At 36.5% G+C, this 17824-nt stretch overlaps 1 protein-coding gene across 6 annotated transcripts in view; it reads right to left on the bottom strand.

Moving 5' to 3' along the window:
* Positions 1 to 370: 370 nt before the first annotated feature.
* The window catches only part of UBE2V2 (ubiquitin conjugating enzyme E2 V2), a 50259-nt gene continuing 32805 nt past the window's right edge, over positions 371 to 17824 (bottom strand). For all 6 annotated transcript variants that reach the window (XM_045861453.1, XM_045861458.1, XM_045861454.1 and 3 more), the window contains 2 exons: positions 8771 to 8896; positions 371 to 1248 (listed from right to left, as the gene is read on the bottom strand). In XM_045861453.1, coding sequence (XP_045717409.1) covers positions 1102 to 1248; positions 8771 to 8896 — 273 coding nt within the window. In that variant the 3' untranslated portion in view covers positions 371 to 1101. The remainder of the gene's footprint in view (positions 1249 to 8770; positions 8897 to 17824) is intronic.

Below are 17824 nucleotides of genomic sequence, written 5' to 3' on the forward strand. Positions count from 1 at the left end.
ATTAAAAGCATTGGGAGAAGAAATGCCACAGAAAAACTTAAAAAAAAGTTGTAAAGAAAAAATATAATATATATAGGAATAATTTACAATAGATAATTCTGTAAAAATTGCTAGAATTCAAACATATTTTTAATATATTTCTGGTAAAATCAAAGTGAGAATATAGTATTTGGGATTCTTCCTTGTCCAAAGAAATTAAAACTTTTCAAATAATTTGTACTCTGCAAATTCCAATTCACAAGAAGTATACAAAATAGGTTAAATAATAAAAAGTGTATATGAATGGAAAGCTACAACAATTCAAATTTTTGCTACCCCGGCAAGGTACTGTACACATACCACATCAATATAACAGAAATGGCACAGTTTCTGAGGACACAATCCACATTTTATTTACATTTTAAGACTAACTTTAATCCCCAAAATCACATATCAATACACTTATTTCCTTTTTGCTGATTTCACTTAAACTTAAATGTATGTTTGTCAAAGACTGTAAACAAGTATTTGTCATGTCTGTTACATGTAATGTACAGAAATAGCTTTTTAACAGAAATTCATCAACTTTCCCCATGACATTTTTTATTATAAATGCAGATATCAAAACAATCCTTAACATATTTTTGATACTAGTAGTCAGCATCCACACTACTTTGAAAATTAAAACAATTTCTGACAATACTCATTGTACCTGCTACTTCAGACAATTTAAACTGAAGCTCTTTTCACTAAGCAAGATGGATAAAGCATGCCATTTCTTTTCCCTTCTTGAGATTTTTAGAAACACACATGCTTCCACCACAGCTACCTGACACTTCTCACCATATTTTCATCTTATAAACCTGAATTCTATTTTGAGTACTCCAGGTTTATGTTTAAATGACAGTGCCTTAAAAACAAATGTGCTGCATTTTTCCTTCTGTTACCTGAAAACATAATGCATATACATATATTAAATATATTCTTACAAATGTCCAGGTCATGTTTACCAGCTGGAATTCTTTTACTTAATGGGTGGGTATTTTGCATTGTAATATTTAATCAAGACATTAACACAAATAGAAGATTGTTGATTTAAGACAAGTTTGAGATCCACTAAAATTAATTGTTGTATGTTTGTCCTTCTGGTGGCTGTGGAAGCTTCATGTTCTCTTTAGACATCATTAGACGTCTTAGTTCTTGAAGTACAACTTTAATGCTATATGAATTTTGCCATTTTGTTAATACTGGTATGCTACGTGCATCTACCTGAAAGGAAGGATAAAGAAATAAAATTAATTACCAAGTTTAAAGCACTCCGGCATCAATAGATTAAAACATTTTAATAAGTCCTTTTAAAAACTAATAGTCTGGCTCTCATTCCATCAAAATCAATATTATAAGTACAGGTTCATATAATATTTAGGGAAAATACTCCTTTCTTTAACAGGTATTTCCAAAAAATGTGTGTATTGTGTGCGTGTGCTTTTCTGTATTTTACAAATAAACGTGTAGTGAACTTTGGTCATCAGAAATTTTAAAAATGTTATATTAAATAACTACATTATAAACATATTTACTAATTCCTTCTTGATGAAATAAGGATGGAGAGTTCCTTCCATTCCCAATGCCTCTACCAAAAATATGGGCAATTATCTCCAATAGGATTTAGGAAAGAACTGTGAAGCTGATCTCTGCTTTCAGATTTCTCTTTCCAATGTGTTCTATGTACCACACTAAATAAACCTTCCACTATGGAAGACTGGCATAATGTGACCGGAGATCTTTCAAAGCTTCATTTCCAGGTAATTGCCATCACTTGACCTATCTGGCACTTCCCTGGAAAACACCATTCACAAGGCTTTTCTTTAACTGACCTCAAAACTCACACATTGGGTACTGCCTATTCTGTCACCCACCCACGCTACCCTTGCCTGTGACATTAAAGCAGTGTAAATTGTTTAACATCCCTATTGCCTGGAGAGGCGACAACAGGGCACACAGGAAGGTAATCAAAATACTTCAGAGGAATCTACTGATGTCTGTAGGGACACTGGAAAGTTCTAAAATACGCCCTAAATCTAGAAGACCACACACGTACAGGGCTGAGCACAGGCTCCTGAAAGACCTGAGAAGGCCATAAACTCTTACCCGTGGCTGACTTTGAGCAACATATAAAAAAAGATTATGTACCATAACCATATGAGATTCATCCCAGGAATGCAAGGCTAGTTCAATATTTTAAAGTCAATCAATGTAATATGCCATATTAAAATAGAAAACAAATCATGGTTATCTCAGACACAAAAAAGCATTTGACAGAATCCAATAACCTTGTATGATAAAAAACACTCAAAAAACAGAAGGGAACTATCTCAACCTAATAAAGGGCATCTATAAAAAATATACAGCTAGCATCATACTTTACAGTGAAAGACCAAATACTTTCCTCCTGATATCAGGAACAAGGCAAGGATTTTCAGTCTCATCAGTGCTATTCATGACAGAACTGGAAGTTCTAAATAGGCAATCAGCAAGAAAATGAAATAAAAGGCATCCAGGTAGAAAAGAAATGAGTAAAATTATCTCTATTTACAGTTGACATGATCTTATATAAAGCAAATCCTAAGATATCCATTAAAGAAACTATTAGAACTAATAAGCAAGTACAGCAAGGCTGCAGGATACAGGATCAACACACAAAATCCAGCTGTATGTCTGTATACCTGCAAAGAACAATCTGAAAAATCAAAGAAAACAATGCCAGTTACAGTAGGGAACAGAGAATAAAATACATAGGTATAAATTTAACATAAGTGTTAAGACCTGTACACTGAAAACTATAAAAAAAATTGTTGACATAAATTAAAGACCGAAATAAATGGGAAGATTCCATCACATGGATCAGATAGCTTAATATTGATTAAGACAACAATATCCCTCAAATTGATCTATGGATTCAATACAATCCCTATCAAAATTTCAACTTTTTTTTTGAAGTGGACAAAGTGATCCTTAAATTCATATGACAATGAAAGGAACCCAGAATAGCCAAAGAATACAAAAAAGAAATTAGAAGAACCAAGTTCTTCTAATTTCAAAGGTTACTACAAAGCTATAGTAATCAAGGAGATGGTGCTTATATAAGGATGAATGTACCTGTCAAGGGAATACAATTGAGAGCCCCAAAATAAATCCATGCATCATACATACACAATAAACTGATCTTTGACAAGAATACACAATAAGGAGTCTCTTCAATTAGTGGTGTTCAGACAACTAAATATCCATATGCAAAGGAATAAAGTTGTACCCTTAACTCTCACCATACACAAAAATTAAGTCAAAATGGATAACATACCTAAATTAAGAGCAAAAGCTATAAAACTGTTAAAAGAGCCCTGGTCAGGTAGTTCAATTGGTTGGAGCATCATCCCATACACCAAAAGGTTGCAGGTTTAATCCTCAGTCAGGGCATATACCTAGGTATAGCAGGTTCAGTCACTGGTCAGAGCATGTATAGGAGACAACTAATTGATGTTTCTCACACTGACAACTCTGTCTGTCTGTCCTCCCTTCCTCTCTCTCTAAAAATCAGTAAGAAAGATATTCCTGGCTGAGGATTTAAAAAATAGTAATTTTTAATAATAAAGCACTCTCAGAAGAAAATAGGAGTAAATCTTCCTGACATTGGATTTTGTAATGGTTTCTGAGATATAACAGAGTGCATTCAACAACAACAACAAAAGAAAATGGTTACATCAAAATGTAAAATGTTTGTGTTGCAAATCACACAATCAAGAAAGCAAAGAAAAAACCCATGGAGTAGGAAAAACACTTGCAAATCATACATTTGATCAGGGACTCTTTTTCACTCTTTAAAGAACTCTTACAACTCAGTAATAAAATTATCTCAATTAAAATGTGGCAAAGGCAGACTGTGGTAGGCAGCTTTTATGGACTGGTTTGTTAAAACCCTAACCCTTACAGCAAGGGTGTCAAACTCATTTTCACTGGGGGCGGGAGGCTGGAGGGCACATCAGCTTTGCAGTTGCCTTCAAAGGGCTGAATGTAATTTTAGGACTGTATAAATGTAACTACTCCTTAACAGTTAGGCAAGAGCAACGCTGCCACTAGATAGAAACAAGATTCTGGGTCAGATAAAACAAGGTGGAGGATCAGATTCAGCCCGTGGGCCTTGTGTTTGCCACTTCTGCCCTACAGGGATGGTATCAGAAGCTGAGGTGTTTGGGAAGTAATTAGGCTTAGATGAGGTCATGAAGGTAGAGCACCCATGATGGGATTTGTATCCTTTTAAGAACAGAGACTAAAGAGCTTGTTCTCACTTCCATGTGAGGACAAGAAGCCAGTCATCTACAACAAAGATGAGTATTCTCACAAAATCGAACCATGCTAGCACCCTAATCTTGATCTTCCCAGCCTCCAGAACCGTGAGAAACAAATTTCTGTTGTTTAAGCCACCCCAGTCTATGGTATTTTTGTTACAGCAGCCCAAACTAAGAGAGCTGTTCAAATGGCTCCCAAAGATCTTCAACTTCTGATATTCATGTTCTATAAAACCCCTCCTTTTGAGTAAGGGCTAGACCTAGTGACTTGCTTCTAATGAAAAGACTACTGAGATGTCATTTCTAATATTAAATTACAAACATATTCTAGCTTCTTACTCTTGCTTTTACTCCTTGATTCACAGGTGGAAGTCAGCTGCCATGTTGTGAACTGCCCTAAAAAGAGAGCTTTTATGGCAAGAAACCAAGAGTGCTTTCTGGGCAGCAGTGTGCAAGAAACTGATGCCCTCAGTCCAAAAACCCACAAAATACTGAATCCAGCCAACAACCAAAAGACTGAGGTTGGAATTGGATCATTCCTTAGTCAAGCATTCAGGTGAGACCACAGCACAGGCTGACATCTTGATTGCAGCCTATGAGACCCTGAGCCATATAATCCAGAAAAGCTGGACCTACATTTCTGGCCTACAGAAACTGTGAGATAATAAGTCTTGTTTCAACTGCTTTAAAAAAACAGACAAAGAATCTAAATAGACATTTATCTAAAGAAGATTCACAAGTGGCCAATAAGCATTTGGAAATGTACTCAACTTCATCAGTCTAATCAAGACATTGCAAGTCAAACCCACAATGAAATAAATACTACTATACACTTTGTAGGATGGCTATAATAAAAAATAAAACAAACAGTAACAATTTTTGGCAAGGATGTAGAAGAGCTGAACTCTCATATGCTGGTGGGAATGTAGAATAGTATGTTCACACTGAAAAACAGTCTGGCAGTTCCTCAAAATGTTAAACATTGAGTTACCATATGATCCAGCAATTCCACTTCAAGGTATATTTACTCAAGAGAAATCAAAATGTTATATCTACCAGGTGATAAAAGGACAAACAAAATGTGATATCACTATATAATGGAATAGTATTCAGTAATAAAAAGGCAAAAAGTACTAATAAATGCTACAACATCAATGAACCTTGAAAATACTAGGTTAAATGAAAGAAGCTAGTCACAGAAGAATAGATATTGTATGACTCCTTTTATATAAAAAGTCCAGAATAGGCAAATCTATAAAGACAGAAAGTAATTTAGTGGTTATTTAGTGTGAGGGAGGTGGGGAGTGGAAAGTGACAATGAACGGATACGGGAGTTGCTTTGAGAAAGATAAAAATATTCTAAAACTGGATTCTGACCAGTTAAAAATGTTCTAAAACTGGACCTAAAACTGGTAATAGGCCCACAACCCTGTAAAAACTAAAATACACTGAATTATATACTTTAAATGAGTGAATTGTATGGTATGTAAATTATGTAACAATAAAACTATTTAAAAGTAGAACAGGAGAATAATTTTTATAATCTCCGACAAGTAATTGAAACAATGTTAACATATTTAAAAATCCTTCCTCTAATGCTTTAACCTAGAAGAGTAGTGATTCCATTACCCTATTTTAAATAGATCCCATAAGTGAACAAGTTTATAAAATAAGTCAAGAGAATACCAAGTTTTTCCAAAGCAGAAATCAACACTTCTGGCTGTAAAGTTAAAAGATAGTTAAATAAACATAAGTGATTATAAATCCTGTAAAATACCAACAGAATGTAAAAAATTGGGGGGGGGGGAATAAAGAGAGATGGAAGAAAAGAGGATGGGAAAATAATTATCATGTCAGAATAAATCTGGATCTTATCTGTCTATAATATTCGGTAACTTCCAAAACTTGAGACCTTGAAGCATAAAACACTGTAATTTATGCTTTACAGTGTTAACCACCCACAAAAAATAATTTTGACTAGTTCTATAAAGTAAATATAAACCAAAATTACTAAAGCAACAGCCATAATTCATCCATAAATCACCTCAAAGTATCTGAAATCATCCTGGCACAATCACCAAGACTCAATGTAAAATTCCCTACTATTTACTAGTTATAAAATTAATCATTTAAATCTTAGTTATCAATCAAGAGAAAAACTCACTCCCAATATATTCACCCTAACTCAATCCTCTACATAAATACCTACACACTCAATAATTAAAATCAGTGTTTATTTTACTATTTTCTAATCCCCATTCCAGCTTGACATTATGAAGTACCGGTGGAAATGTACATTCTCAGGGTGCTTTTACATATAGCCAATAAGACATAAACACAGTCCTGTGGAAAGCAACTTGGCAGTATTCAATCAAGCTAAAGATAAGCCCCATACCTCAGCAGACATTCCACTTCTAGTTGTATGCCCTGGAGCAAGTGCTATTCAAAGTAGTTTCCACAGAACAGTGTTGATCTTGAACTGATTTTTACTAGTTCATGATAAGATAAACATAGGAATTCAGAGTAGGGGTCAGACAGAGCTAAAGCAATTTGACAGAGACATTTTTATTTAAAAAAATCAGAACTTCTATTTTGTCTTTGTTGTTTTCATTTTTCTAGTAATTTAATTTTATTATATTTCACAACAGTATTCATCTACAACATGGATCCAATAAACAAACACCAGGTCCTAAGAGGCACTGCCTTAAGGTACAAGAACACTTGTACAATCTTTTCAGAGAAAACTGAAAAAACCTAAATGTTCAGCAAGTAAAAAATGGAATATTAAACAGTTAAAAAAATCTTATTTGCATGACTCAACATGGGTAAATCAAAAAAACCAGTGACATGTGATTCCACACAAAAATGACACAATATAGAGGTATACGCAGGTGCATAGTAAAAGCACAACAATCATGCACAGAAATTATAAACTGCAAATTCAAGATGAGATTACCTCTGAGGAAAGAGGGAAAGGGGTAACCGGGGAAAGGCGCACAGAGAGTTAACTATTTATAATGTAGTCTTTTAAAAAGATCTGTTACAAATAAAATAAAAATGTTAAGATATGACAAAATAGGTGGAGGGTATTGGTTATATATCATTCTCTAAAACCAATCTGTATGTTAGAAATATTCCTTTTGTAACACCAAAAATAAAAACAAGAGAAAAGTGACAATAAACTTACAGTAACTGCTACAAAAGAAAATAACAATGTGACTATATATAACAGAGTAGAGTAACAAGAGATATAAGTCAGACTGGGGACTCAGGAAAGACTTCTTTAAGAAACAGATTCTTTGAGAATCTGTTAGGATTAACCAGAGTAGAGATATCCAGACAGGAAGATACAGAAAGTGCAAAAGAAGGTCCTAGAGCCCAATGAAAGGTGTGCAGGGCAGTATGTACTGTCAGCTGATGAGTCATGGCAAGAACCATGCACACTGTGGCTGAAGCCATTAAAAACTTCAAAGCACATAAGTGGTATGACACAATTTGTGTTTCAGAAAAATTCCTCACTGTTGGAGGAGGGAATTACAAATATGGGAAGGATGAAATCTCTAATAAACCCTGTAGCACTGGGATAGAATTTGAGGTATAGGTATAAATGTGTGGTTTTAGCTATATAAATAGATAGACAGAAAGAGGGAGGGAGGGAGGGAGGGAGGAACAATAGGTGTACATACGTGATAAATTAGGTAAAACTATAAAGTAAGTAAATATAAAAGAAACTTTTCAAGATGTTAATTACCCTTGCTGGAGAAAGAAAACATAGGAATGGGATAAGGAGGAGCACACAGAAGTTAAGAATATTGACAACATTCTGTAATATTTCCTAAGATGGATAAAGTTCATTCTAATATTATGTTATTATGATCCCTAACATATACTTTCATTGTTAATTGTGACCTCAACATGGCATCTCAAAGAGTCTGAACTTTTAAGTCTGAATCTAATAATCTACTAGTATTGGAAATTTAGCTATTTCTACCAGCTTTCATATGTGAATCAGGTAGAGTGTGTCATTTTGGTTTATTTGCTTTAAATAAACAACAGTGTACAACTACGATTATTTGTTTCAATGTAAACATACCCATTCCTTAAAAAAAATCCCTTTTCATAAATATTCATCCTTTTAATCTCACCAAATATATTAATAATTTAACTCCAAAGAAAAGTAACATTCAAAAAAGAAACTAATGGTCATCTTTTCAACCAAATAAGGATTCAGTGAACTACAACCGAAACAATTAACAGAACCCCAAGAGAAATGTAGCTATCACACCTATATATAAAGATTGTAAGGATGGGTTGATTTATAAAAGAAAAACAATGTAAGATGAAACTTCTTTAGACTTTCATCTAAACAAAGATCCTTTTATTTTAACTTTCTCCTGACTATATATTATAGGTTATATAAGAATAAAATGACTACTTTAACTTACCATTCCACTGGAATTATTTATTCCATTCATATTAATTTTGGTTACAAATCTAACTGATGGAGGAGCTTCTGGGTATTTAGGTCCACATTCTACTTTCAGGCTATATATTCTGTTTTCATAATTTGTCTAGAAGGCAAAAAAAAATAACAATAATATTCAAGTGCTAATAAAGAGGAATAGTACAATTTGAATGTACTTCATATTATTGTATATGTGATTAAGAATTTACTTTTCTACATTCAAATTTATTTGACCTATATAGTTAGAAAAAATGCAGCAAACATAACTTAAGAGTAGAGATTTTATAAAATAATTCTATACATCATATCAAAATTATAAGAATTTGCTTTTTGTGATACAAACAATACCTACAACAAAAAAAAAAGTACACCACTTAAATTCAGGTTTTACAAAAAGTTTACATTGTTGGAGAAGGAACTACTTGACTGTGTCATGCACAAATAAAGGTTCCCATTTGTCCAGAACAATTCTGTTTATTCCTACTGTCCTAGTATTAACATTAATAGTGCTTCTTTTCATTCTCAAAAGAAACTGTTTGGACAATAAATTATATGGTTATCCCACTCACAGGGCAATCAGTAACTTCTAGTAAAAGGAAAACCACTATGCTATCTTACAACAAGAAAATATTTCATGCCTATTATTAGTTATATTTCCATTACTACTTTACTAATTTTGTGGTTCATTAAATTCCATTATCTGAATTGAGAGATAAAACGGCAAGCTTTATGTTTCCACATCATTGTAAAATAGGTTTTCTTAATTGAGAAGTTTCACACTACCATACCAAAGACTTAATGGTTCTAGGTTATTCACGGCTTATTTTCATGCCCTATAATTAACTCTTCTTTATCATCATCATTTCCTCACTTGATTAATTTACTGGTACACAATTAAAACACAACAATAAAAATTAATGAAAGGGACAAATGTAATGCCTTTGGTTTTTACAATAACCTGGGGGTGGGTGGTGCAGCTAACCATCCATCTACAAATTTCACTTACCAAAAGTGAACCACATCTTCCTTTCCCTTAAGAGTTACTTCTAAGTGTAGAGATCAGATCTGGGATATCAAACATCTATAGTTTAAAATATATGCAACAATCTTGTATATATATTAAATATTTCAATATTTTAAAAAGAAAACTCATTGAAGTTCAATGGTAAACATATATTAATAATGTGATCAGCACTTTAGATAATACAAAAAAGGGCTAAAATATGATCTCAAGAAAATCATCTAGTCTGTGGTTCTCCAATCTGGAAGAACATCAGCCTTTCCAAAAAACTTGCATTAAAAAAAAAATGATAGTAATAATAGCCCCAAGAAATTCCATAACACTAAAGATACTCAAAGTATGTAGAAAAAATCAGAACTCTCATATTTGCTGCGTGTCAAAAAATGGTATATCCATTTTGTAAACAATTTGGTATTTTCTTATGAAGATTAACTAAGCATACCCCTACCCTATGAATTAGAAATTCCATTCCTAAGCGGGAGAAATGGAGACAAACATATATTCACAAAAAAACTCATAAAAAAATGCTCATAGCAACTCTGTTTGTAATGGCCAGAAAGTAGATAAAATCCAAATATCCATGAACGAACTGATGAGCCTATTATGGCATATCCATAAAGTAAACTACTACTCAGCAATAAAAAGAAACACTATTACTACATGGAACAACACAGATGACTACCTAAGACATTAAGCTTAGTCCAAAAAAAAGCAAATTGGTAAGTGAGCACACTGCATGATTCTATTTATATAAAGTTCTACAACAGTCAAAACTATAGGGTGCACAAAATAGTGACTGGGGTGGGAAAGGGATGAGAAGGGGTAAAGGGAACTTTGTGGAGTGATGGAAATGCTCTCTATCTCAATAAGTATGTGGGTAACAAGGCACACATTGTCAAAACTCGTGGTAGGATCTATGCATTTCACTATATGTATATTATAGCTCAATTTTTTTTTAAAAAAAGGTGAAGAACTATAGGCTAGTCTATCCATCTAATTCAGTGCTCAGATTAAACATCATACTACCTTTTGATACCTTGGGTTAATTTTTCTTTTGCCTCTAAATTTTAAATTAACAGTCAAGTCTTTCTATTATCTAACAAAAGAATAAAATAAAATAGAACAGAGTAGTGAAAGGAACTAATAATTACTAATAAGTATGCATTATAGTCAGATATTCTCCTAATGTCTAATTATTAATTCATTTAATTCTTAAAACTTCAAAAGATGGGTCTAGTACCTCCGTTTGCATGTAAAGGAACATACATAAGGAAAAGTAACTAAACCTCTGATGCTAAAAAATGTTGCTTCATAAAATTTAACACACAAACAAATGGAAAAAAAGAAATTGCTAATTCATATAAATCCAAATAGATACTGTGATAACCAAAAAAAGTACTCTTAATCAGCACATTAAAAATAACAGCTAACTAAATAGCAGTATGTTAAGATAAGAATTTTCCTATTACCCTGGCTGAATGTGGATACCTAAAGCTAAGAACAAAATTGCTCTAAATATGGCACCTTCTAAATAGAAAACAACTAATGTAAGACAAACCCTGGCAGTTTTATTAAATGGCAAATGAATGAGTTCTGTGACCACTCACCTTATCCTAGTCCCATATGCCTCAGTGGGGGAGATAACTGGAGAAAAGATGCAAGGCAGACAATCATTATGTAGTGAGCAGTTTCGTTTGGGAGGTGTGTACTGTGCCTTTGCAAGATACTCCCCTCCTGCCTCTTCCTGGCACCCAAGAGTGAGAAAGTGCTCCAAAACTATCACCCACAGAAAGCAGAGGACCCACTGGAAGAGAAGCATGGCCTGGCAGCCAGCAGCTCTGGTCTATGTGCCCCCCTTGCCAAGAAGGCCTTCATCTCCCCACAAACTAGAACAGCATTTGCCCCAACACTGGGTGCAGCCTGGACACAGAAGCTTCCTGCACCTCTGTGACACCAGAAAAGATAGCCAGCTTGGAGAGCCTTGCTGGTAACCACAACTGGGCAAGACGTTGAGCAGAAGCTGCTCTTCCACATTTAGGAATTGTGCTATGAAACAGCCCACAAAAATCACTGAGGAACTTGGATATAAGCTCCAAAACCACTCTTAAAGTCCACTGGAGAGAGTAGACTGGGGGAAAAAAATAATCTAAATAATTTCCACTTTATACTCCATCAGTTCAGACTGTCAAATGTTCAAACTATTCATTAAGATGCTCATAATTTAAAGGCATTTTTTTAAAAAAATAATAGACATGGTAATAATGTTCAAAGGCAGTGAAAATCAAGATTATAAATACTAAGTTATAAAATATGTCAAAAATTCTAATCATCAGTATTATATTTCCTTCTTCAAAAGTCTCATGGAAAAATCAGAGTGGAGGGATGGGAGAGTTTGTTACTTTAGTAGTGTATACAAATTTTGCAAAGGAATACCAGAAAATATAAAACATTAATTTATCCTTTAAAGTTAGCACTGCTGCCCTGGCTGGTGTGGCTAAATGGACTGAGTGCCGGCCTGTGAACCAAAGGGTTGCCAGCTCGATTTCCAGTCAAGGCACATGCCTGGGTTGCAGGCCTGGTCCCCAGTAGGGGGCACGTGAGAGGCAACCACACACACTGATGTTTCTCTCCCTCTCTTTCTACTTCACTTCTCCTCTTTAAAAATAAATAAAATTAAAAAAATAAAGTTAGCCCTACTAATTACCTGATCCATTTTTCTTTTGTAATAATCCACAGGAATTCTAAACACTATCCAATAGGAAAATTGGTGAAATGTTTCAATCACAAGGTTATAGGAGACTGTTTTGCGTGGCGTGGACCCAGCTCCCACTCAGAAAGTCCAGTGGAAAGCGAGGGCCGGTACACAGGACCCACGCCCACAGATAGGTTCTCCCATGGGGAATCAGGCCTGCATTGTACCTAAGCCACTTTAAGACTTGCTTTTTGCTAAAACTCTCTCACCCTGAATTGAGATAGCAAACATTTACTGCATATCGCTAGAGTAACTTCCTAAAATCTATGCTAAACCTTCCAAGGACGAGTGTAACCAGTTCAATCACTTTTCCCTTTACATTTGCAAATACCCTTCTTTTTTGATGTAATTAGCAACATCCTCTCCTTTGTTTTCTGTAAAAGGTAACCATCCAAAGCGAACCTGTGCATAGTAAATGATGACCATCCTCAATGTGATGTGCCCAGAAAAACAATAAAAGCTTGTCAAGGCAGGGGCTGGGTACTCTCCCCTTGAGAGAATGGCTGTGCCATCCCTTTTCCTCCACAGGACTTGGTAGTCCATGTGAATCTGTCTCGTCTCAGCCACAATGCCGTGGACACTGCGGGCTGGTGTCTGCATCAGCTAGTGCCCAAACAGGGACCTAGGGCTATGAGCTGTAGTGGGCAACACACCAACTTGGTTGAGTACACATACAACAGCCCAGGTAAGGGCTGACAACACTGAGTGCTTTTCAGTTAGGTCGTAGGGTGTGCTAGATTTCAGAGGAAAAGGGTCTTCTTCCTAGGTCGCCCTCTCTTGTGACCGCTTTGCAACTCTACCTTTTTTAGTAAGCAGGGGCCTCGCTATCTCTCCCAAGTATTTGCCAAAATCTCAGGGGCACGGGTTGAGCAGTTAAGGGTCACAAGAGCACTTGCCACAATAAAGACTCCCATGAGAGGATTAGCTGGACGTGGACCAGGACAGAACACTAGGTTTCCAGCCAGCCACAAGCAAAGTCCATGCAAGGAGAGGCACACTGTAAAAACACTCACAAGCCCATCCCAGTAGCACAACCCCAACTAGGCCTAGGCTTGGGAGAGAGAGCAAAGACTTTCCCTTTAATCAGCTTTAAAAGAAGCAACTAGTTACAGAGCTACTTACAAGCCATCTTAACAAATTCTTTCTTTTAAGCCGCCTTTTGCAGTCCCTTCAATTTTGCCTTTTCCCTCTGTCCACCTGCGTAAGGATTTAAAGCTGCAGGTGGAAAAGCAAAATTGAGACTGTTTTTGTAATTGCCATGCTTGTAGCAGGAGGAATTTCAGAAAAAGGTTCTTCTATTTGTTAAAATATTTCTGTAAAGGTTTCTGTGAATCCTCAACCACGGGGAAATGGACTCTCTAAGGAACAAGAGCAAAGTTTTAAGCTAATTAGGCAGCTTTTTAGGGCTGCTGAATGTCTCCCTGATAAGGGATCTTTAGACTTAGTTCTTCAGGAAAAAGTTGGGCAGAAGTTGAAATAACACCAGGTGCTGTGTCTAAGATTCTAAGGATATTGTCTCACTCCCTCTGAGGCAGGAGATAGTCAGGAAGGAAACTCTAGAGGCCCCACAGGGCTGAGGTAGAAAACATCTATACATGACAAAGACGCCCTAAGACGGGTTGTTCCTGTTTTCTGGGATAACTCTGAATCATGGAATGTGCCTGTGCACTACCCCTGATTCATTATAATATCATTATAATGAAATAACATTGTGGGACTCCCTTCTCCAGTAGCCAATCAAGAAAACCACGGGAAACCACACATGCGCAGTAGCTTTGAAATCCAACTCCTTGTACCTGCGCAGGAAAAGGCCGGCCAAAGACTAGCCAGGGGGACTTCTGCCCTATAAGAATAGAATCCCCCCAGCCCACATGTTCCTTCTCTGCTCAGAGTTGGCCCACTCCCATGTCCTGTGGAGTGTACTATCACTTAATAAATCTTCCCTCTTTCTTTATGCTATAAACTTTGTGTGTTCGGTTCAATTCTTTGTCCTCGATCACTAAGAACCTGGTTACCTGTGCACACCTGTGACACCTCCTTTATAGGATTTAATTTGAAAATACTGGTTTGCTTGGGATTTTGTTTCCCTTGTTTTGAACAGAACAGCTCAGTCTCAAAATATTTGCTAAACCTCTGCTAAATAGAATGAGATCTCTAAAGTTACATTGCAAGGATTCTACTCAGAAAGAATTTAAATTGATTGTTTAAAGAAGGAAAAAGAACTCACTCCCCTCAGACAGTAAAAAGCTCAGAAAGAAAAACAATGAGAAAATGTGTCTTTTAACCACCCTAAATCTTCCTTCTGGAGGCCCAGGGACTGCTTTAGTCCTAGGAATAAGCCATGTGGAACTTAGTGTCCTCCTGCCCTCTTCTCCAGCCTCCCTAAAGTTGTCAAGGGCACTACATAATGAGACAGCTCACTTTTGATAACATGGAAGGAATGCAGTAATCCATAAGAATTAACAACAACAACAACAAAAAAGTAAATATATTTGCAAGTGGATAAAAAACTGTTTCTGAAAGTTATGAATGTGTTCATAAATTTGTCAATCCAAAGCATGTTGTAAGTGGGATGGGGGGGGGGTGTGACGTATTAAAATAAATATTAAGAATTCTTGTTTATGCCAGAGCCATGACCTTTTATTGTAAAAATGAAATATAGGTGTACTGTCTCCCAGGGAGAATTAGCCCTTCTCCACAGAAGAATAAGTACCATTTTTTAGTACCAGTAAACACTGATTGTTTCCTTGGGGAAGAACTAGCTATTGTCCTGGAAGGAACAGTTAGTCAATAGAGTCACAAAAGGCCCTTGGCGCATAATCACTTTTGTCTAAATCATATTTGAGCAGAGCACCACCCATCTTTTCCACTTTCCTTGAAAACCCTGAACCTAGGAGCTACCAGGTCCTGAGAATAGGGCAATTAACTTGCTGCTTAAACTCATTGCAGCCTCCAGAAACAGCAGGGGGCCTGTCTTTCCAAACACAGAAAAAAGAAAAAAAAAAAAAGGCACATCTAAAACTGAGCCTATCTTTCAGCCTTCACTTGGAGCCTCCTTTCTTCTACTCCTCTGCCTCTTACCTGGCTCTCTAATGCGCTGGTATGGGTTTATCAGTGGCCACTTAAAAAACAGAGATGTGAACAGACCTGCCTCTTAGGTAAACAACAATTACAAGCAGGTCATATTGAACCCTCTAACAGCCCTTGGAATATGCCTATTTTTGTTGTACCAAAGAAATCTGGCAAATGGAGGCTAATTCATGATCTAAGAAAAACCAATGAATCCCTCCAACCTATGGGCCCTCTGCAGCCAGGAGTCCCCTATCCAGCCTGCATTCCAAAGGATTGGCTGCTTTTAATTATTAACCTCTAAAGGACTGTTTCTTTACAATCCCTTTAGCAGAAAAGGATCTGGAGCATTTTGCATTTTCCTTCCCAGTCATTACCAATTCTCAGCCTTTATAGTGGTTTCAATGTGAGAGTTTTGCCTCAGGGAATGCTTAACAGCCCAACAATCTGTCAGCATTTTGTTCATACAGCCATTCAGCCAATAAGAGATCAGTTTCCTAATTCAATTATCATTATATGGATGACATCCTGATCACAACTCCTTCACAAGATATTTTAGCAAAAACTGCCTCCTTTCTTAAAACTCCTATAGCCTCTGCTGGGCTAGGAATTGCTCCAGAAAAAAAATCCAGCCTTCAGAACCTTGGAAATATGTAGGCTATATCCTTTTTAATAGGACAATTCGGCCTCAAGTCCTTCAAATTAATTCACCCAAGGATTTGACTCTTCATCGCCTCTAATAACTCCTGGGAGCAATCAACTGGGCGAGACCCAGCCTTGGAATACCTACCCAACAATTAATTCATTTATTTAATATCCTTAAAGGGGACCCGCATCTTAATTCCCCCAGAAAACTGTCCTCCAAGGCCCTACAAGAATTAACTATAATAAATCAACATATTCAGCTGCGACAACTAAGTAGAATTAATTCAGAGTTTCCTGTCCAGCTTTTCTGTTTCTGACCTTAGGCACTCCAGTGAGATCTTACAGCACAGCTATCACCCCACTTAGCTATGATAGAGTGGCTTTTTCTGTCTCATCAACCACAACGCTCTATTACCACCTATATAACTGCATTGTGCCATCCTATTATAAAAGGGCATGAGCAAACACAGCAGTTGCTTGGATATGATCCTGCCTTTATTCACGTCCCCTTAACTCAAGTCTATTTACAACAATTGGCAGCTCAATCTTTAGAATTTCAATCTGCCACAGCTGACTTTGTAGGAGGACTGGAAATTAACCTACCCTCAGATAAATTGCTTCAAAACCCACTCCTTCAAATAAGGCTAGCAGAAAAGGTCAGCCCAACGCCAATAACTGGGGCGAGAACTGGGTTTCTTGACGGGTCTGGAAAAAACGGACGGGCTGCTATTGCCTGGCAAGAGGGCAAAAAATGGAGAAATTTTGTATCCTCGGGACATTCCTCTACTCAAAGAGCCGAGCTTTATGCTGCAATCATGGCCCTGTGGCAATGGCCCCAAGAACCTCTGAATATAGTCTGTGACTCAGGATATACTGTTTATACTATCCTGCATCTAAATCAGACATTAATTAAGACTTCTATTGACCCCAATACTTAACCTATTTTTGACTCCACTGTCCCTCCTTGACAAGCAAGAACACCTCCTCTTCGTTACTCATATTCAATCCTATTCAGCATTGCCTAGCCCCCGGGTGGATGGTAATAATAAGGCAGATGCCTTAGTCAGTGTCCTTATTGCGTTCCAGGAAGCAGCAGCTTCTCATCAGTTTTTTCATCAAAATAGCCAGGCACTCCAAAAACAGTTTAATATTCCTCGCTTCCAAGCTAAGCAAATTATTAAAGAATGTCCTGATTGCCAAGCCTTTAGCAAGGCACCCCCATCCACAGAAATTAATCCTTGAGGACTAAGTTATCAATTGATTTGGCAAACAGATGCCACTCATTACGTTCCTTTTGGAAAATCCACATATGTTCATATTTCTATTGATACTTACTCTGGTGTCCTACATGCATCTGCCTTCACAGGAGAATCTGCTAAAAATATACAAGCCCATTGGCTGGAGGCCTTTAGTCATTGAGGACGGCCTCAACAAATTAAAACTGATAATGACCCTGGATACCTTTGCCCATTCTACTCAGGTCTTCCTTCAGCATTGGAATATCCAACATAAAACAGGAATACCTTACAATCCAACCAGTCAGGCAA

The sequence above is a fragment of the Phyllostomus hastatus genome, unplaced genomic scaffold, assembly GCF_019186645.2.
Source record: "Phyllostomus hastatus isolate PE091 unplaced genomic scaffold, TTU_PhHast_1.1 phas_scaffold_21, whole genome shotgun sequence".
Lineage (NCBI taxonomy): Eukaryota > Metazoa > Chordata > Mammalia > Chiroptera > Phyllostomidae > Phyllostomus > Phyllostomus hastatus.